This window comes from Lagenorhynchus albirostris, chromosome 2 (assembly GCF_949774975.1).
Source record: "Lagenorhynchus albirostris chromosome 2, mLagAlb1.1, whole genome shotgun sequence".
Taxonomy (NCBI): domain Eukaryota; kingdom Metazoa; phylum Chordata; class Mammalia; order Artiodactyla; family Delphinidae; genus Lagenorhynchus; species Lagenorhynchus albirostris.
Genome location: NC_083096.1, coordinates 54,733,585 through 54,755,095, shown reverse-complemented (window position 1 = coordinate 54,755,095; position 21,511 = coordinate 54,733,585). Strand labels below are relative to the sequence as shown.

The following is a 21,511-nucleotide window of genomic DNA, read 5'->3' as shown; positions in this document are numbered from 1 at the left end:
TTAAGTGGGAGAAGAGGAAATGGTTATTCACTGATATTGCAGTCCCTGTTTCATTTTTATATTTTGGTACTTTTTTTCTTAACAGAAATACTCAGAGGGAAAAAAGAACCCTTTTATTTTTTTTTCGTACTTCAGGAGATAATTTTTAACTGCACCAAGAATTCTATAAATTCTGAACATCTAAAGGCTGCCATCTATTTTCTATGAATGTGAAAAAATAAGCAGTAAGAAAATCCACTTCTCCTCCAAGAAGAAGAATCTTGATATAATACAGAAGTAAGAAGATAAACTAAAAAAATTTCTATTTATCAAGAACATAACAATAAATCAACTTTTGTGTTTTTTGGTTTTTGTTTTTGCATTTTTGCTATTGGATATTTCCACACAGGAGACTTTTATTTCTCTTTTTGAAGTCTAAAGAAGATTTCCAAAAACTGAATTTTCCCAGCTGCTCTGTTAAGAATGCAGAAGGTGTTTATAGTGTATACTTCCTCCATAGATAAGAGACCTCTCTCAGTTTTCTACTGGGGATGAATTGCTAGACAAGCCTATGATAGCAGCTACTTTTTTTTTCTCCTTCTGGAATTTTGACACTTCACCCCCTCAAACTCAGGTGGGTGTGTGCATTGGCACTGAGCTGCCATAGGATTTTCCCTTGGATAGTCTGGTCTGTAGCTGGGGCAGCAGCTGCTGCTGTGGAAAGGCCAGCTGGCAAGATGATGGAAGAAATCTCCATTATGGTAGCCTATGACGCCCATGTTTTCAGCCAGCTGCACGATGAAGACTTCCTCACTAGTCTGGTGGCCATCAGCAAGCCCAGGTCTATGGTAGGTGGGGCCTTGCACACTACTCTGGGGCTCTTTTTTCTTTTCTAATATGATAGTTATACTCCTGTAGCAATTGAGGCATAACTTCCTGGGAATTAAAATAGAAGTATTGCTGTTGGCATTGTTGCAGCTACAAAAAGGTCTACAGGTTTTCAAGGATTTATTTACATAACTAAACAGTATTATACCTTAACAGTACATTTAAAAGTGTCCTAGGAGTAACACTTAGGTTAATGCTTTCTTATGTAGTGAGGTTGAGAGGAGTTTTATAGTGCCGAACATAAATTTGTCCCACATGTTTGCCTTGTATGTATGTGTATGATTATTTGGGGAAGACCACCTACATATACACACGTATAATTCAGTCTTTCTGGTGTGGAGCATTTTTACCAGTGGGCCATAACATAGACATTAAGAATTGAACTATCTAAAAATCAAATAACTTTCAGAGTCTTTACATTATTACTAAGAACTATTATGAGTATAATCTTAGTTGGGATTTGTAAATTTTTTTTTTAACCATTCTCCAAGAGTCTTAGATTGTATGTCCTGGCATAATAGAAAAACAAAGTCCTTGCGAGTGTTTGTTATTTCTTCTCTGTAGATGTCATCCTTATAATGGCCATTGATCCATACCTTTTAACAAACTTTCCTAACTATTGTTGTAGTAACGTCTTATTCATTATATTCAGTAGCACTCATCACAAGCAACAGAATGAACAAGTATATGGTAATGATTATCTTACTAGTATGAAATCCTAATTCTCTATTTTAAGACATGGGAACCTTAAACATAATATGGCAATTTCTTCCAAAAATATATTGTAATGATAAAAAAAAAGGGTGAGGGGGAACTCATAGGTTGATTTAAAAAGACTTAAGGGTTATATCAGCCTGATGCAGTGTACTGACATTGTTTCAATGCTGATTTGAACACACCATAAAAAAATTTATAAGATAATAGGGAAAATTTGACCACTAATTAGGTATTTAGTGATATTAGGAGAATTATTCAATTTTTGTGTATGCAGTAATATTTTGATTATGTTTAAAATGATGATTTAGAGAGATTTATGGATATAGTTAATGATGATGATTAAGATAGGTAGGGATAGTTAATGTCTGCAAAGATTCAAAATGATCCAGTAGAGGGGTTGGTGATGTGGGTGAACTAAATGAATATGTGTTGATAATTGTTGAAACAGAAGGTGAGTACACAGGGATTCATTACACTCTCTCCTTTTGTAGATGTTGTATAGCTGCAGTTTAAAAGAATCAGCTGGACAAAAAAAAACAAAAACAAAACAAATACAAAACCATAATATACTTCTGTAAGTGTTCATTAATAAAGAAATATCCAGCCTATTGCATTCTTTTCCTATTTAGTATAATTTCTATTTTTATAATTATATATATTATATGGAGATTATTGCCAATTCTTAGTTAACCATAAATATTACTATATACACCAAGTCAGGATAGGTTAGTTCACAGTTGTGGATAATCTTTAAACTTCATTTTAGCCATTAATTTTGCAATATTCCATCATGAAAACTTAATGAAAGAATTCAGAATTCTATTTCACTTTTTTCTGATGGTCCTATCAAGATCTTCTTAAGGGGTCTGAGCTGAGTCTTCAAAACCTTATAGGAATTTTCCAGGCCAGAGGGGAGAAGAAACAAAAACAGGGAGATGTAAAGTGACACAGTGTAGAGGACAGAGGAGGTTGAAGAGGTAGGCAGTGACCGGGTCATGGAGAGCGTCATGTGCTCAATAAATAAAAGACGTTGTGGGGTGTGCAGGTTGTGTGCTCACACATCTACAGGAGACAGGAAGAGAAAAAATGAATGAATGAATGAATGAGTATTAATATGCTTACCAGGGAACATTCTTCCATATTCTACATATTGATATATGTTACGCCTTGATGCAATTCTAGCTCCCCCAAAGGGGATTTAGCCCTGGAGTTTATTTGATATGAAATTTGGTCCCTAATATGGAGTCTCAGAGGTGTGATAAAGACACAAAATACTGCTCTGTACACCAAACTTTTAAATAGTATAGACGTTCAGGTGTTAAATTTAATTGCAGAACTTTCTGGAGATACTGAGTTTTCTTTATCAGATTTGAAATTTTAAATAGTTTATTTACTGGTAACATCTTTTGGAGGTGGTATTTGGTTTTAGTTTATCTGGGAAAGTTATACTAAAATTGTGGTAAGATAAAATATTTATCATTTGCTTTTGATTCCATATTGAATTTTTTGCTTTGAGATGAACCCTTTAAATTGTATGAAAGAGATAAATACTCAGATTTTCTATAGTATAAAATAAAATCATATTGCTTCTCAATATGATTTATTACTGCACTGTGAAGCAAATTATATTCTTGCTAACATATAAAATCCCCTGGGTTTAGGTTGACTATTGCAAGGGTATTTAGAAACTTTCTTAGTACAGAATTAATTAAATATCTTTCTGTAATTGGACTTTGTTTCATAATAAGAGTTATCTTGATTCCTTAAATGGTAGAATACCAGTAAGTACAGTGTTTTTGGTATGGACACTGAATCTTTTCATGTTCATAAGTAGCTCTGTGGCTTTCTGACTTTTTTTTTTATAAATTTATTTTTTATTTTTATTTTTGGCTGCATTGGGTCTTTGTTGCTGCGTGCGGGCTTTCTCAGGTTGCGGTGAGCAGGGGCTACTGTTCGTTCAGGTGTGCGGGCTTCTCATTGCAGTGGTTTCTCTTGTTGTGGAGCACGGGCTCTAGGCGCTTGGGCTTCAGTAGTTGTGGCATGCAGGCTCAGTAGTTGTGGCAGGTGAGCTCTAGAGCGCAGGCTCAGTAGTTGTGGCACACAGGCTTAGTCGCTCCGCGACATGCGGGAACTTCCCAGGCCAGGGCACAAACCCATGTCCCCTGCATTGGCAGGCAGATTCTTAACCACTGCGCCACCAGGGAAGCCCTTTCTGATATTTTTGATGGAGACATATAGTGAAAAATATAAGACACTGTACACACAAGACTAAAAGAAAATTTGACTAAACCAGGTGATGTATTCAAGTTTTTTCTTCTGCTCTGTTACATTTAATTGTTTAAAGGCTAGTTGTGAGCAACCATTAATTTCAGAAATGTCTTGATTCACACTTTGAAAAATATGGCTATATCCTATTGATCCTTTAAAAATGAATGATATTTCAGGAAAATCACAGATCCCTTTACAGAGGTCCTTTTCGTAAATGACAGATAAGAAAAAGGATAAGAAAATCAAGCATAATTTCTCTTATCATCCACACACACAACATAAGATTACGTGGATCAGTGCTGTATTTGCTAAGATAAACTAAACAAAGGCCTAGAGTCACCACTAGCAGAAGTTAACAACTTTTAAATTACAACATGAATAAGTTGGTATGTAAGGTGAAAATCCGGTTTAATCAAAATGACTCGAGCATTGATAAAGCTGCCTCATTGGACGCAGCATTCTTGCCTTTCCTTAAATCCAACAGATTATTTTTTCTTTGGTCATTCACAGGCTTTGGTTGTTAACTCTTGCATTGTGAGACAAAACTGTACCCCTCCCCACAATCCTTCCCTTAGCACAAGTGCTCACACAAGGAATAATAAGTGAAGGAGGGAGTCTCTGAAGTTTTCCTGTCAGGACCTTCTGTCTCCTAGTGGAATGGCCAGCATTCCTCTCTACCACCTCCACCACTTCTAATTATTTTTATATCTGACTAGTATAAATAAAGGGAAAAGATCACACCTGTTACAGTTATTATGCATTCCAAAAGAAGGGTTTGAATATGTATTTAAATTCAGAATATTCAATTTAATGTTTAAACAGTGAAAAGCCTAATAACCAATGCATACTCTGTCAAGCTTGAATATTTCATGTTAATGTTAATTTATTTTCTACTGAATTATTTCAACTTTTTAATCTATAAAGTGGTTATGAAGGGAATACTGCTTTCCAATGTACGTTAGTAGAGGCCAGTATGTAATATTACAAACATTTTTGGGTTATTGCACATGCTGGGTATAAATACAATACCCCTTCCCCCAAAGACCTCACGATAAAATAAAAGAGAAGCAAAATCAGTATTTATGGGGCTGATATTTACTCTTTTAGGGTAGAACGAAGTGGAGAATAATTACCACTGATTGAACAGTGTGGAGGCAGAATTCCAAAGGGGGTGGAAGCAATTGAGTGAGGCTGTGAAGGCTGATCAGGTGTTGCCAGTGAGTAGAGAGTAGTAGGACCTTTCTGAGCAGGGCGAACAGATTGTGCAGAGGCCAAGAAGTTAACTATTTCAGAGGCTTTAAAGTTACAGTCCTCAGTTCAAATTTTACATCTGTTACTGGTAAATTACTTCATTTCTCTAAGATTCAGTTTCCTCATCTGAAAAATGAGGGATATAGTAGCATTACATCACTAGATTACTTCAAGCATTAAAATGAGAGCGCTTGTATTTAGCACAGTGAAAGCTCTTACTTACTGTCTTCCCTTGTCACTGTTTGGAGAAGGCCTAAAGGAAAGAGTGGGTGAGTAGATGAGGTATCACAGGGATGTGGGAGAAGGCAGGGGGTGGGATGGACAAAATGGACTAGTTGGGTAACCCTGGCTAATTGCTTTGTTTGACTAGGGAATCACTATCAGGATATCAGTCCTACAGGAAACTTGAAGCCTTTTGCCGTGAAGATGGTGTAGAGCAGTGGTCCCCAACCTTTTTGGCCCCAGGGACCGGTTTCAGGGAAGACAGTTTTTCCACGGGGAAGGGGTTGGGGGCTGGGTGGCGGTTCAGTGGTGCAGGCGGTGCGCGAGCGATGGGGAGCCGCAGGTGAAGCTTCCCTCTTCTCCCGCCGCTCACCTCCTGCTGTGCGGCCCGGTTCCTAACAGGCTGCGGACCGATACCGGTCCACAGCCCTGGGGTTGGCGACGTTGGGTTGGGGGTGTAGAGGATCTTAGGTTTGAGCCTCAGGATGGTGAGAATGCAATGTGGAATTAATAAGAGGAATTTATATGGGCCGAACCATCTGCTGAGTAGATATATCAATTATTGCAGTAATAGGCAGTAGTGGACTGATGGGGGCCGCATCGCGTGCGGAAAAAATTTTTTAAAGGGCATTACCTGCTGTAATGCCCTTTAAAAATTGAGTTGACAGGAGTCTGGACTGCTTGACACTTTGACAGTAGCAGTGTGAATAAAGAAATTAGTCCACACATGATGTTTAGTTCTTGCAGTGGATAGGTACAGTAGTATTCCTTAGGAAGAAGCAAGCAGCTGATCTATACAAGAAGACTAAATGATTGAGACAAGTTGAAAATTACTGTAAGCTTTCCACCTTATGAAATTGGCAAGACTGTTGTTGTGTCAGCTTGAATGGGAAAGTTGGATATCAAGCATGTAATGGAGAAAAGATGGCCCATTTTGGCTTTATTATGTTCCACATCTTGAAATTCTAGGTCACAGCATCACTGTAAGAGACTTGGTTGTTCAGTGGTTTGTCCATTAACAAAAACTGTTTACCCAGACTAACACATGTTTATACTCTATTAGCACTGGATATATGTTCTTAATGGACAGATACCAAAATAGCAGCACTGTGCGGTAAAGGAAGGGACCTCTTCAGGGAGCTCCAGTTTCTCTGTTGTATAACTGGGAGATGAGGGTAAGCTTTCTGAAATTACTTCCTTCTTATTGGGTTGGCACATAGATTTCATCTAGCATGCCAAATTAAAAAAAAAAATTCAGAGCAATTCCTTGTGCCAGAGACAGAGAAAACAATGAAATCAGTAGTTATTTCTAAATCTTCACTGCATATACAAAAATATTGATTAAAATAAAGCATTATAACACCAATTGACTCATCCATATTTTTAAAAACTGTTATTATCTGAATATTTTACATTCTCATTATTATTGAAGTGAACATATTTTGGTAGTATTTCATCAACTTCAGTTTAGCACAGGAAGCCAAATCGTCCCTCATGTGGTTTATTAGTTTTGATATGAGTTAAGGTTCTTATGGTTGCAAGTAATAAAATCTTGAGCTCTCTTAAACAAGGAAGGGAATTTATCATGTGGGCACCAGGTTGTGTTCCTTTAAACACAAGGGCAGGAGTTCAGCAGAGCTGGTACTAGACTGATGCTGGCAAACATTCTCCATATCTCATGCCATCTAATTAACTTCTCTCTTTGCATCTACTTTATCTCTTTCCCCAAGTTCTCTGCTTCTTCAATCCCATGGCTGAATATGGCTGCCGTACAGCATTCAGATTTATAGTTCTGTCATTTGCAGAGTTCAGTTGCTACCCCTGAATCACAACTGTAGATTCTTCAGGGAAAAATCTGAATGTTAAGGGAGGTGACATAGTATAGAGTGGAGCCCAGGAGCACAGACCCTGGAGCCAAACTATCTGGGTCAAATCCCACCTCACCTCCAACTAGCTCATTTACTTTGGGCAGGTTACTTGACCTCTCTGTTTCATTTTTCTCATCTGTGAAATTGGAAGCGTATTAGAAGCGCCTTACAGGATTAAGTCAGTTAATACCTTAAAGCACTTATGAATACCCAGCACATAGTAGGAGGTATATGTATATAAGTTGATATAATTCCAAACTGATTCTTCCTTTACAAAATCATGAAATAAAAGATTAACATTTAGCAAGACTTTATAAATTCACTATCTAAAGATCATTTAGGTTGTTTTGCTATTAAATATGAAATTATTAAACCAGCTTCTATGATAATTAGAACTCTTCTGCATTTAATCTTGTTTCAGATGTTGAGAAATAATCTTTCTATACTTGATTCTGGGAGTGGGGTTGATTTGTGAGTCAATTCAAAATATTTTTTTCAGACGGTGTTACAGGAGCAGTTGACATGAAACATATAATATGTAAAATTTTTGTTTTATAAAATCATAGCTTGTCTACAGTGACTGAAAAATCTTATTCTAGTTTTTTGTTTGTTTTAGCACCCATATTTGCATTCGGTTTAGTAATTAATCCAAAATATTCATTGATCTGCTCCTATGTGCTATGCTGTATTTTTGGTCCTGGGAATCTAGGTGTGAGGAAGAAAGACCTGTGTCAATTGTGAATCTTATACTATTTGGAGGAGAGGTAAGACATGAATATTAGCTAATGATATCACTTATCAGCCAGTGATAAGTGTTATGCAGAGACTTAAAATGGAGTGATGTAATTAAAGTCTTTAATTGGAGGCTTTATGTTGGGTAATCAGTGAGTACCTCACTGATGTCATTTGAGATCTGAATGACATCCAAGGGAAAATAAGGAAAAAAGAGTAGCTCAGGCAGAGGAAATCTCTGAGAGAAAGGCCCCAAAGTGGTACAGAGCTTGATATACTAGCAAAACAGTAGGATCAGTGTGGTTGGAGCACCATGTGCCAGGGGTAGACAGTGGTAAGAAATGAGGCTGGGGGAGGAGTTGGGGGTCAGGTTATGACGTAGGGCTTTGTAAGTCAGAAGAAGGAATTGAGGTTTTATTCCTTATATCATGGCCTGTATTCATGTCTAATGAATCAGATTTTAGACTTGGTAACAGAAATTTTAAATGATGATTAAATTATCAGAGAAGCCAGTATTACATCAAAAACTCACCACAGAAACTAACACACCATTGTAAAGCAATTATACTCCAATAAAGATGTTTAAAAAAGAATTTTTTTTGGGACACTGCTAGAACCCAAAGCAAAATGTTCACGGAAATCCATCAGTAGATTCATGCATATGCTAGTTTTAATTCTTATTTACGCTGCCCTGTGATTATTCATCTGGAAAAAATGAAATGATCCAGTTGTCAAAATCAAGAAAGAGTTTTTTAAAACCAAAGAAAAAAATAAACATGAGGCAAAGATCTTTTCAGGAAAAAGAAAACAACAACTCACCACAGTGCTCAAGCTCAGTATGAAATCAAATTGTAGCATTCAAATTCAATGCAAGGACTACAGGCTGGCTTATGAACGGGATTTGCAACAAAACAAGCAAAAATAACACCGTTGCTCTGATTATTGTAATGCCCACAATAGAATTTCTAACAGGCTGAAATATTGAGGAAACCCTCTTATCTGACACAGCCAGGCCTGTAGTTGGTTGGTTAACAGAAAATGTTAGTTTAGGTGAAGCATTCAAAATAGTACATACTAACTCACATAAACATTTATTTTAATTTAAAACATAAATACATATTATCAATTTTGTTATAGGGCCTTTGATGCCTTTGAATAGGAGTTCTGAAATACATAATGCTTTGTCATTTCAGTTTCCTGAAGAGGGGCAATAAATTAATAAACTCATAAAGCAATCTAAAGCAAACTTTACAGTTTTTTTATAACTATTTTTACCTCTTCGATGGTGGCATTGCCACCATTTAATGTGACAGTGACTTTTGTATTTAACCAGTCATCTTTGTTGCCTTTCCAAATAGCTCAACTTAGTTTTCATAGAAATAGCCGCTCAGTTTCTTTTCACATTCATTTTATTATGATCGTAAACATGTTTGGGAATCAGTTCAGTTAACTCTGTTTTAAGCATAAATTCAGTTGTGGGAACAGCCTAGTAGCCACAGGAGTTCAACACGCCCAGAGTATCAGACTTCTTTGATAGAGAGAACAGAGAGCATTAGTTAGTCAGTCGAGGTTTTTAAAGAGTATTATTTATCATATATTCTTAGATATTGCTGCATAGCAAACGGCCATAAATCTTGGTGGTGGCAGATAATAATAGGCATGTATCTTCTGCCTTATGAGTCTTTGGGTGGCAACGTTGGGCAGAACATGGCTGGGCATACTTGGGCATAGCTGAGCTTACTCGGCTCAGGACCCAGGTTTGGTTAGATCTGTTGTTCCACACCTCTCACTCTTCTGAGATCAGCAGGCTATCTGGAGTGTGCTCTTTTCATGACAGTTTAGAAGTTCCTAGAGTGGTCATTAGGAACTTTTCTTTTTTTTTTTTTTTTTTTTTTGCGGTACGTGGGCCTCTCACTGTTGTGGCCTCTCCCGCTGCGGAGCACAGGCTCCTGACGCATAGGCCCAGCGACCATGGCCCACGGGCCCAACCGCTCTGCGGCATGTGGGATCTTCCCGGACCGGGGCACGAACCCGCATCCCCTGCATCGGCAGGCGGACTCTCAACCACTGCGCCACCAGGGAAGCCCGGTCATTAGGAACATTTGATGGCTCTTAAAGGCCTAGGCTTAGAGCTAGCACACTTTGATTTTTGTCCATGTTCCATTGGCCAAAGCAAGTCAAAAGGCCACTTCCAACATAGTGGGTCAGGAAAGTATACCCCATCTTAGAGGTTAGAAGAGAGGAAAACAAATATTTGCTGAACAATCATCCACCACATGTATAATAATTGACTTTTTATGTGATCGTCATGGTTAGGTTAGCTATCTAAAATATATAAACACTGTGTTTCTCAACAGCATACATAGTTTATATGCACCAAAGCTATATATCCACAGATTTGTCATCAGGAAATGACATATACGCATTGAAAATACAGTAAAACCTGATTGAAATTCAAACTTAGCAAACACTCTATTACCCTTTTTCATTTTTCTTGGAACTTTGAAGTGGATCAGTACTCTTCTTTCCTGTCCCTCCCAAACATGATTAAAAACAGAAATCTCTTTTCTCCAGTGAGATTCCTTGTGTGCCAACCATGGAATTGTTGGCATTGTTATTCCAACCTTTATAGCTCAGGGATTCTTAGCAGTTTTGTGGTCACTGTCTCCTTTTGCAGTTTGGTTAAGTCTATGGACCCCTTATCAGAAAACTTTTTAAATGCATAAAATACACTAAATTAAAGGAAACCAATTATATTGAAATATAGGTATCAAAATAGAGAAGAATAAGATTTTTGACCATTGAGATATAACATTATATTGGTTTCAGGTGTACGTAATAGCTCTACATATGTATGTATTGCAAAATGATCAAAATAAGTCTAATTAACTGCACATAGTTTATTTCTTTGTGATGAGAACTTTTAAGATCTACTCTTTTAACAACTTTCAAATATACAATAGAGTATTATTAACTAAAGTTAATGTGTCAACCCCAGGATTTATTTTATTCCCAGGACTTATTTATTTTATAACTGGAAGTTTATGTCTTTGGACCACCTTCACCCATTTTGCCCATTCCCTACCCCCCAAAATCCGATTTATGATACAGTAGTATGTGCTTTTTTTTATTAACACATTAAATGACAAGATATGGTAGCAAGTAGAATAACTACTATAATTCTAAAAAAGTCATAAATATAGATAGTATTTTGAGATATATGCAATTACTGCAATGTGAATGAAAATATCTGTAAGGTCTATTGATGACAGAATCACAAATACTGCAGTGGATTGTTGCCTACATTCATGATTTAAAAGAGCTGATAGGGCTTCCCTGGTGACGCAGTGGTTGAGAGTCTGCCTGCCAATGCAGGGGACACGGGTTCATGCCCCGGTCCGGGAAGATCCCACATGCCGCGGAGCGACTGGGCCCGTGAGCCATGGCCGCTGAGCCTGCGTGTCCGGAGCCTGTGCTCCGCAACGGAAGAGGCCACAACAGTGAGAGGCCCGCGTACCACAAAAAAAAAAAAAAAAAAAAAAAGCTGATAAATTTCAGAGGTTCAGGAAAATAAAGATATTTTTTCCATTCAAGCTCAAGGACACTGAATTCTCTCCATAATTCCCTAAAATAACATTTAACTTATATTTTATGAGACATGAAGGTAACTTTTCCTTTCCTTATGGCCACCTAGGAGAACTTTGACCATGCCTGTCAGTTTTTGTCTTCTTCTTGAGTATATAGAAAAATACTTGTGAAACTTGTCCGATTATTTGATTAGTCTCTCATTAACACGTAACCTCCATGAGAACAGGGCTATGTCTTTTTTTTTTTTTACCATTGTATCTGCAGCCCAGCATTGTACCTGGTGCATTGTATGCTCTCTGTACATATTTAATTGATAGTATTGGAGGGGAAAAAATGAAGCACTGCATAAGTATAATCATGGTCTGCAGTGGATAATATGTTTGTGACAATTGGATGCATTCTTAAACATCTGTACACATAGATAGGGAAAGTTATTTTTAAAATCTTTTTATCCTCAGACTTTTATACTAAATTCTTATAAAATTGATTGTAGAATTAGGTTAGAGTCTAGCTGAGTACTTAAATATTAGTTCTTAACTGTTAAAAAATAATGCATTGCTTATTTCTGTTATGGCTTATTCAGTGGCTCATTTAACATGCATAACTCCTATGTGCAATGCACTGTGTTAACCTTTAAGGTACCTTCCAAGAGATAACAATCTAGTTTGGGAGACAGCCATGTAAACAGTTATTATGAAGCAGTGATGTGAGCACTGTTAGAGATGGGTTAGATCCCTGCCTCTCCTTTTGTGTGCCTATCGCATCCCCCACCCTGGGCACTCACTGAAATGAGATATTCTACCTGCTTTTCTGAGTTGTACCTTGAGGTTCAGTGTCCTTGCAGGTTGTTTTTATTTCCCCTCTCTACCTACCACAGCACCTGGCACAAAATATCTGCAGTCCAATATTCTAATGAATGAATGAAGGAGATGATGGAGGAGAGTATGGGAAACAGAGATACTATCAAAAGATGTGAACACTTTTTTTAGCATTTTGATTTTTAAACTTTTACAGTTTTACCTTTTGAATAAGTAGCACATTCACATGGTTTAAAATTTCAGTAAGTATAAAATGGTATCCAGTGAAGTTGTTCGTGTTGTCCCAGTGAAGTTCTTATTATTCAGAAGTATCCTTCCAGAAATATTTTATGCAAATACAAGCAAATTTGTGTGTATTCTTCCCCTCCCTTTTTACAGAACTTTTGGTGTCCCATTATTTTCCTTTGCTTTTCTCATGTAACAATATGTGTTAGAGATTCTTCTATGTCAGTACATCAAGGATTCCTTATTTATTTGATAGCCACATAGTATTTCACTATTTTTGTAATATGTTTAACCAACTCCCAATATATGTGTATGTAGAGTTGTTCCCAGTATTTTGCTGTTACAAACAATGGTGCTGCAAATAATCTTTTTTATGTCATTTCACAAAAGTGTGAGAATATCTATAGGTTCAGTTCCTAGGAGTGGAATTGCTAGGTTGAAGGGTGTGTATATTTGTAATTTTGATATATAGGGCTAAATTGCTCTCCTTAAAAGATGTATCATTTCACCCACCAGCAATGTATTTCTGTGCCCATTAAAGGGTGGAAACTTTTGAGAAACATTCTAAAGAAAAAAAGTAGAAAATTTTCACGTGGTCACATGGAGAGGAAGGATGTTCCAGGTAGAGGGAAGAACACTTTCAGAAGCACCACAGGACTGAGAAAAAGGTAGCACGTCTAGAGATTTCATCTTGTTCCATCTGGCTAGCATATGAGAGGAAGGCCAGGAAGTAGGAAAAGAATGGGAGTTGGTCATGAAAGGTTTTGTGTGTTATGCTAAGGGACCAATATTTTAAATTCTAGACAAAGGTTTTGAGTAGGGAAATGATGTACTAAAGTTGATTAATACATATTACAGAAAGAATAGCTGTTTGTATCATTTATTTAAAGTGAAGCATACCAAATAAGTCTATTCCCTAAAGATCTTGCAACTTAAAGGTTTTTTTCTCTCATTAATGAGTAAATGTTGATTACACAAAATTTGGAAAATAACATATAAATAAAAACTAAAACAGAAATTACTCAAAATTTTATCACTCAGAGACTCTCTCTATCCAAAGAACTCCTGTGGTCCTTAAAACAATAAAAGAAAATCAATATATGTATTAGGTTAAAAAAGACAGACAGTGATTTCCAAAGACAGCCACTTGTTAAGAGATTCTTGTAATTTCTTCCGGAAAGAAAAGAAAAACTAGTAATTATTCCTGCATAAATCACAGCATAATTGTTATTGTAGGGATATATAATGAAGGCCTTTTCTTAAACATATGGGTGCCTTTTAGAGACATAAAGAACCATTTTGTTTTTATTTTCTTTAAGGGCCTTACTACAGCCTTGAAATCAGCGGTCCCCAGCCTTTTTGGCACCAGGGATCAGTTTCATGGAAGACAGTTTTTCCACAGATTGTGGGTTGAGGGGCATGGTGCAGGCAGCAATGCGAACAATGGGGAGCGATGGGGAGCGGCAGATGAAGCTTTACTCACTCCCCCACCACTCACCTTCTACTGTGCAGCCCAGTTCCTAACAGGCCTCACACTTGTACCGGTCCTTGGCCCTGGGGTTGGGGACCCCTGTTTTATTTTTTAAAAAACATTAATTACTTTATTTGGTTGCCCTGGGTCTTAGTTGTGGCTTGCCGGCTCCTTAGATATGGCACTCGGGCTCCTTAGTTGTGGCATGTGAACTCTTAGTTGCGGCATGCATGTGGGACCTAGTTACCTGACCAGGGATCGAACCTGGGCCCCCTGCACTGGGAGTGTGGAGTCCCATCCACTGTTCTACCAGGGAAGTCCCTTGGGCACCCCTGTTTTAAATAAACCCTGATTACATGTACTGTTCTTCCTCTTTGTGGCATTTCACCGGCAGGTACTTCTCTAATTAGGATCTCAACAATTGTCAGCCGTACAAAATGTGTGGAAGGATGGTAAGTTTCAGAAAGCTGGGGTTCACAGTTCATACTCAGTAGTCCTCTTGTGGAATAATCCTAGTATTATTAATAGCCAAGTCTTCCACTTGTAGGGTCTGTTGGAACAGTTTGTGGCAGAGCCTTTCCAGGCTGTTCTTTGAGAATAGGATTTGAGAAACATCATCTCCAAGTCACTGATGCTCTGTTTAAATGCATGTGTCCTACCAATGCATGCTTCACAGGTACCTTCAAATAATTTTTTCCCTCCTTGATTAGATCCTAAGAATTATAAGGGGAAGGGGAGGAAGGTCCTAGGTGCATTTACTGAGCTGTCTATTAAAGAACTCCAAGCTGGTAGATTGTGACAATAATTCTGATGTTTTGGGATTCAGTATATCCAAGATAATGGTAAACCATACATATACACATGTGATAAATGGTGGAATCAGCAAAATCTTTCTTAATCGTTAAAAGGTGACCTTTGGTTAGAAGCCCAAAAGCTCTGCAGTGCCCTCCAACCTAACAGACACACTTACGTTAATTTGATTCCTTCATGTAAAACGATCATTTTTATCGCTCCTGCCTGAAAGGCGCAAATTGCTTTCTCTCTTGGGTGTAGGCTGTTCAGCTTTCTTCTTATTAAAGAGACACAAGATTTATGTCCATTTAGAAGATTAATGTCACCTGTAAATATGTAGTCTAATTTTTCATTGGCTTGAACTCTTCAAAGAAGATATGAAAAACAACGTGTAACTTAGCACTCAAGACTGTTGCAAACAAGAATGAGATGTTTTCAAGGATCAGCCTTCCCAGTGATGGAAGGCTGCAGAGAGGATATGAGAGAAGGCTGGGGTACATCTGAATATATTTTGTCTAATTAAGACGGCCATGACTGAGGTGGCTGGACTCACAAGTTCATTTTCCTCCTAAGAAGGACTTTCACCTATTTCCTCAGGAAATGAGAACTCTTTGTAATCATTGGTGGAAGTGGAGCTTAGCACACTGCATTTGATGCAAGAGGGTTGAGACTGGGCCCAGGGGAGAAAAGAGGTCATTTGTTAACGACACTTGCCAAGACACAAAGACTTTTTCTCAAACCTTACCAGATCAAAACATGGTAGAGAGTCTACAAAATTGGTCAAATAAGTAAATGGAATAACTGATGAAACTATACATTTCTGTTAATTAGAAATAATAGAAACTGTCCCAAGTATTTTCTGCAGAGTTGAGAATAGAGTACTGAAAATATTTAAAGGGTATACAGATTTGAAGTGATATTGGTATCCCACAGTAAATTACCATTTGTCGCCTCCTCTAAGCAATCTTCAAGGGGAAAACAGAAATTAAAATAATGTAAAAGGTACTAATTCCATCCAGAGTGAAATGAAGGCATTCACCCTACTCAATCTTTTAAACTATGTGGAAGTTTTTAATATATTGAACATATTTGAACATGATATAAAATGACTATGAATTCATACTGAAAAATTTCACTTACCTGTGACCTATTTAGACCAAACCCATAGGATTCAGCTTGCTTCTGGCCTCAGGAGCCTGGGCCCAGCTGTGCCAGGACAAGTGTGAGAATGACTGTGTGACCACAGCACTGCTGACATTAGACTGACCCATGTTGCTCTAAGTGTCTCAGTGGCCCAGCTGCTTGTATAATTGGTCTTCCTCAGTTTTTAGAGAATTTTTTATAGAACAGTAAAATGTACTTGCCTTTGGTACTCCCTACAAAGAGAAAGAATTAATTTCCTTTCTTGATTCTGCACTGACTGCATGTTAAGAGATTTGGAGTGATTATAGGAAATTAGTACACTCGCAAATTAGGATGGAAGGGAATTGACATAGTAAGGAACTTAGAGGGGTCAGGGTCCAGAAGTCCTACACTGTTATAACCTGGGTTGCATCTTAATAGTGCTAAAATGACACAATAAAAAGAATCACACATTACTTTTTTTTTTTTTTTTTTTGGCAGTACGTGGGCCTCTCACTGTTGTGGCCTCTCCCTTTGCGGAGCACAGGCTCCGGACACGCAGGCTCAGCGGCCATGGCTCGCGGGCCCAGCCGCTCCGCGGCATGTGGGATCTTCCCAGACCGGGGCACAAACCTGTGTCCCCTGCATCAGCAAGTGGACTCTCAACCACTGCGCCACCAGGGAAGCCCCACACATTACTTTTTAACTTAATTCACTTAATTCAGAATTCTTTTTAAATGCATTTAATCTTAACAACAAAATTCTAGGCTTATTTTATAGATGGTCAGGCTGAAGCACAGATTAATTAAGGTAACTAGCTCAAGAACACACTGCAGGAAAGTAGTAAAGTCAGAATTTGAACACAGGCTCTCTGGCTCTAGGGCAGTGCTCTTCATCATTATTCAGAATGCATGGCGTTATGCTTTGTTCTCACTCATTAGTTATACCGAATATTCCTTTGATTATATACCCCTTTAATTATCAGAATCCTGAACTTTGCTACACTTCAGCAGTTTCTAAGGAAAAGTGATCAGTTAGACATTAAAACGGTAATTAACATTTCCTTAATTTCTGTAGCATGGATCCTGAAGGCGAAAGATTGCTCTAACGATGATTGGTACTGTTACTATTAGATTTTTATTCACTTTCTTTCGGGTATGTGGATATTAAGGTAAACGTGCTTATTTAAATTCTAAAAGTTCCATGTTTGACTCTGCATTCTATACACGAAAAGGGAGCCTTGTTCTTCTTATAGCAAGCATACTTACAAAGACTAAGTAAACCAGTTAACAGTTCTGTCTATTTTGAATTTCCCTGACTGTGGAGAAGGCATATGCTAATGAGAAAGTTATTGTTCGAATGTAGAACTGCTGCCGTCTTACTTGAATCTCATTTTTTCGGTCTGTTTATTCAAATAAGTCTGTGAACTTACTAGTGTAATAGAAAAAAACTTTGATAGTCTAGAAACTGGCAGTTTAGAAGAAGATCAGACAGGTACAGAGGTGGCTTATAATAAAAATTATCTTTGGACAGTTTCTTAAAGGAAGGACACTTAATTATATAAAGGAAATCTATTTTTTGTTAGCATGTTTATCAAATGTATAGAGGACCCAATGTGGATGGCCAGTGTATTGGTTGACAGAATCAGGACCCAGAAGAGTCTGGCTGGAACAATGTGTCCATGAAACATAATAGGGTTAAGAGTAATAATATATGAGATTCAAATCCAAAAGAATTCTGTGTAGTGTAGCATGTTAACAGCATTTGATAGGTATTTTTAGTAATTATAAGCTAACTTAAGCCTTTGTAAAACTGAGTATTTATTAACTACGTACTTTGAGCCCAGCAATGTTAGTGGAGTCAGTGCTGAGCTTCCATTAGAGAGCCAGCTCCGTGGGGTTCCTACCTTCATGGGGTTTACAATCTAGTAGGCAAGATAGATGTTAAACAATCTCCCCAAAAGGTTAAGGGTTTTATGACGAGAGGGAGACCTGAGTCCTAAGGGGACTTATAGGGAGATCTAGTCCAACTTAGGGAGCCTAGGTTCTGTGGCAACATATAGGGAGAACTAATCTAAGTTTGAGATCAGGAAGACCTGAGGGATGAGTAGGACTTAGTCAACTGAAGAGAATGAGGGTAAGGGGAAGAGTGATCCAGTAAGAGGAGGAAGTATATTCTAAGTCTCAGAAATGAGCAGAAAAACTTAGAAAGAAATGGGGTGGAGAGTGCTGGGTGAGGGAAGCAAGGAATGGCTCAAAATTAGGCTAAAGAAGATAGAACCAGATCATGAGGAGCTTTAATAGCTGTGTTAAGGAAATTGGACTTCAAACACAGGGCGATGGAACACTTTCAAGGTTTTCAGCAGGGAAGACATTAATTTTATGACACTGTCAAAAACACTAGGCTAGGGCTTCCCTGGTGGCGCAGTGGTTGAGAGTCCGCCTGCTGATGCAGGGGACACGGGTTCGTGCCCCGGTCCGGGAGGATCCCACATGCCACGGAGCGGCTGGGCCCGTGAGCCATGGCCGCTGAGCCTGCGCGTCCGGAGCCTGTGCTCCGCAATGGGAGAGACCACAACAGTGAGAGGCCCGCGTACCGCAAAAAAAAAACAACAAAAAAAAACTCACTAGGCTAATGATTTAAACGTGGCAATTCACTTGACCTTTCTAGTTCTAAATTTTCTCATCTTTAGAGCGAGAGACTTGGGTTAGCCCTTTCAGATCAAAGATCTCTAATGTGCGTGTAAGCATCCTGAAAGTATCATGTCTAGGAAGAAGTAACACAGTATTTTTCATCTGCTCTGCTCTGATTCTATTTTTCTTCCTTTCAGATTAGAATATAAATTTTGTTATGAAGCATATTTTAGTCAGTATTTTACAGAAAGTACTCTAATGATTCCTATGATGTGGTCGTTTTTTTCTAAAACATTTTGTCATCATAAAGGTAATATAGATGTATTATGGAAAAATTTTAAATGTGGAAAATGAATGAGAAGGAAATCATAATGATGGATACCATGATACTAAAATACTTGGAATGTAGCTAGAGTGAAGGGTACAAACTGGTAAAGCTGACCTGAAGTCTTATCGAAAGGGAAATAGTGCTTGCTGGGACAGGGGAATATTGGAGGTCCAGTAATAGTCTTCAGATTTCTGAAGGAGTATTGTGTGGAAGTTGGAATAAAAGGCAGAATCATGGTTAATGAGCACAGACTGCTAGAGATACAGATTTCAACTCAGAAGTGGAAAAAACAGAACTAACAATTAGAACTGTTCATGCACCAGAAGGTTACTAAGGCATTCCTCTGAATGCCTGTAGGTGTTCCAGTAAATTACTACATATGTTTAAGCAGTATGTAGTCACCTAGGGATATTACTGAGGAAATTCCAACATCAGATGGGAAGTTAAATTATATGAACTTTGACTCCATATTAAGAGTTTTATTTTGGAATTTTAATTCATTACATATTTTGATGAACACATAATTGACCTGAAGAATAATTTAATATCTGCTTGAAAAAGATAAGTAATTTAAGCTGCTAGGTGTCTTGACTTTGAAGAGATGCCTGAAGTTTTTAACTGATTTCTCGGTATGTCATTTTTAGGTGTACAATTCAGTGACATTAGTTATAGTCACCACTATTTATCTCCCAAACAGGTTTACCCACCTTCCTCCCCTCCCCACAGAAACTCTGTACCCATTAAGCAGTTTTTCTCTATTCCCCTCCTTTCTCCTAACCCCTGCTCACCTCTAATCTACTTTCTGTCTCAGTGAATTAGCCTATTCTAGATATTTCATGTAAGTGGAATCATATAATATTTGTCCTCTTGTGTCTGGATTATTTTACTTACTATAATGTTTTCAAGGTTCATCCCTATTGTAGCATGTATCAGAACTTCATTCCTTTTTATGGCTGAGCACATCCTGTTGTATGTATATACTATATGAACACATTTTATTTCTGTTCATCTGTTGCTGGACATGTGGATTGTTTCCACATTTTGGCTATTGTGAATAACGCGACAGTGAACATGGGTGTGTACAAGTATCTGTTTGAGTCCTTGTTTTTGATTCTTTTGGGTATATACCTAGGAGTGGAATTGCTTGTTAGTAAGTTAAATATAGATTTATCATATTGAGGAACCACCGTGCCACTTTCCACAGTAGCTGAACCACTTTACATTCCCATCAGCAGTGTACAAAAGTTCTACTTTCTCTACTGCCTCACTGACACTCTAAACACTTTTCGGTTTTTTTTGGTTTTTGTTTTTATTCTAGCCATCCTTGTGGGTGTGAAGTGGTTATCTCATTGTGTTCTAATTTGCATTTCCTTATGATGACTAATGATGCTGAGCATTTTTCATTTGTGCTTATTAGCCATTTATATATCCTCTCTGGAGAAACATCTACTCAAGTCCTTTGCCCATTTTTAACTGTCGTTTGTCTTGTTGAATTGTAAGAGTTCTTTATACATTCTGGATATCAACCCTTATCAGATATATGATTTACAAATATTTTCTCCCATTCTGTAGATTGTCTTTTGACTTTCTTGATGTTCTTTGCACAGCATTTTTAATTTTGATGAAGTCCAACTTATTTTTTTTTTGTTCTTGTGTCAAAGATATTTTTACTTGACATAAAGCACCATAAAATTCATAAAAATATCTGTTTAAGAGAGTGAACCTTGGGACTTCCCTGGAGTCCAATGGTTAAGACACCGAGCTTCCAGTGCCGGGGGTGCATTGCATGTTCGATCCCTGGGTCCAGGAACCAAGATCTCGCATGTCACGTGGCATGGCTAAAAAACAGAAGGAAAAAAAAACTTATAAGAGTGAACCTTTATGTAATTTAATAATAAGAATGCAAACTGTTCAGTTGAATACATGCAGAATAATATAGTAGCTAAATTGAAAATTTGTGTGAGTTGAGTAGTTTTGCTACCTTCTCTAAGCTTTATCTTTCCATGAAAAGGTTCCCATTTACCTATGAAGGATATTTTGAGATTTTTAACTAATGCTTATAGAATCTGAGAATGTGCTTGTAAGACTGGCAGTAAATTTTGTGAGCATATTATCTGCTTAGTAATATCTTATTGGATTTCAAGATGTTAAAAATAGCCCATACAAATACTCCTATTATGTAATTGAATCATTTATTTTTATAAAAATTAAAGCTCCCTTGTTACTCCTAGCATTCTTCTAAACTGCTGAATATAGTGACACATGACTTAACAGTAAGAGATTTTTACTGCTTCCACGTATCAGGCTGTGCTTACCTTGAAGGTGAAGAAAGGAGATACAGATGACTCTGGAGACAGTAATTTTTAAACTCCTCCCAGAACCAGGGTGTGTTTTATTCCAGATATCCCAGTTTTCTCCCTGCAGCTTCTGTGCTATGCTGACTAGGCTCAGAGTAATGCAGAAGCTCTGCTCAGTTTGGAAACTTCCTCTTATTGCTATGTTTCTGGCATTGTTATTCACAGTAGCTCCTACCCTTGGCAGCCCTGTTTTTGCCTTGTAGGTCAAGTGAGTAAATAGATAAGATTTGATTTTTACTTCTGAAAATTTAA

The 21,511-nt window shown here is 37.7% G+C and overlaps 1 protein-coding gene across 17 annotated transcripts in view; it reads left to right on the top strand.

The window, feature by feature from the left end:
* The window catches only part of RABGAP1L (RAB GTPase activating protein 1 like), a 689,413-nt gene that overhangs the window by 599,442 nt on the left and 68,460 nt on the right, over nt 1-21,511 (top strand). For 3 of the 17 annotated variants that reach the window (XM_060132767.1, XM_060132776.1, XM_060132870.1), the window contains one exon: nt 86-827. The exons of 12 other annotated variants lie outside the window; for them this stretch is intronic. In XM_060132767.1, the coding sequence (XP_059988750.1) occupies nt 717-827 (111 nt within the window). In that variant the 5' untranslated portion in view covers nt 86-716. The remainder of the gene's footprint in view (nt 1-85; nt 828-21,511) is intronic. 2 more of the 17 variants (XM_060132796.1, XM_060132824.1) reach the window with 1 other exon arrangement.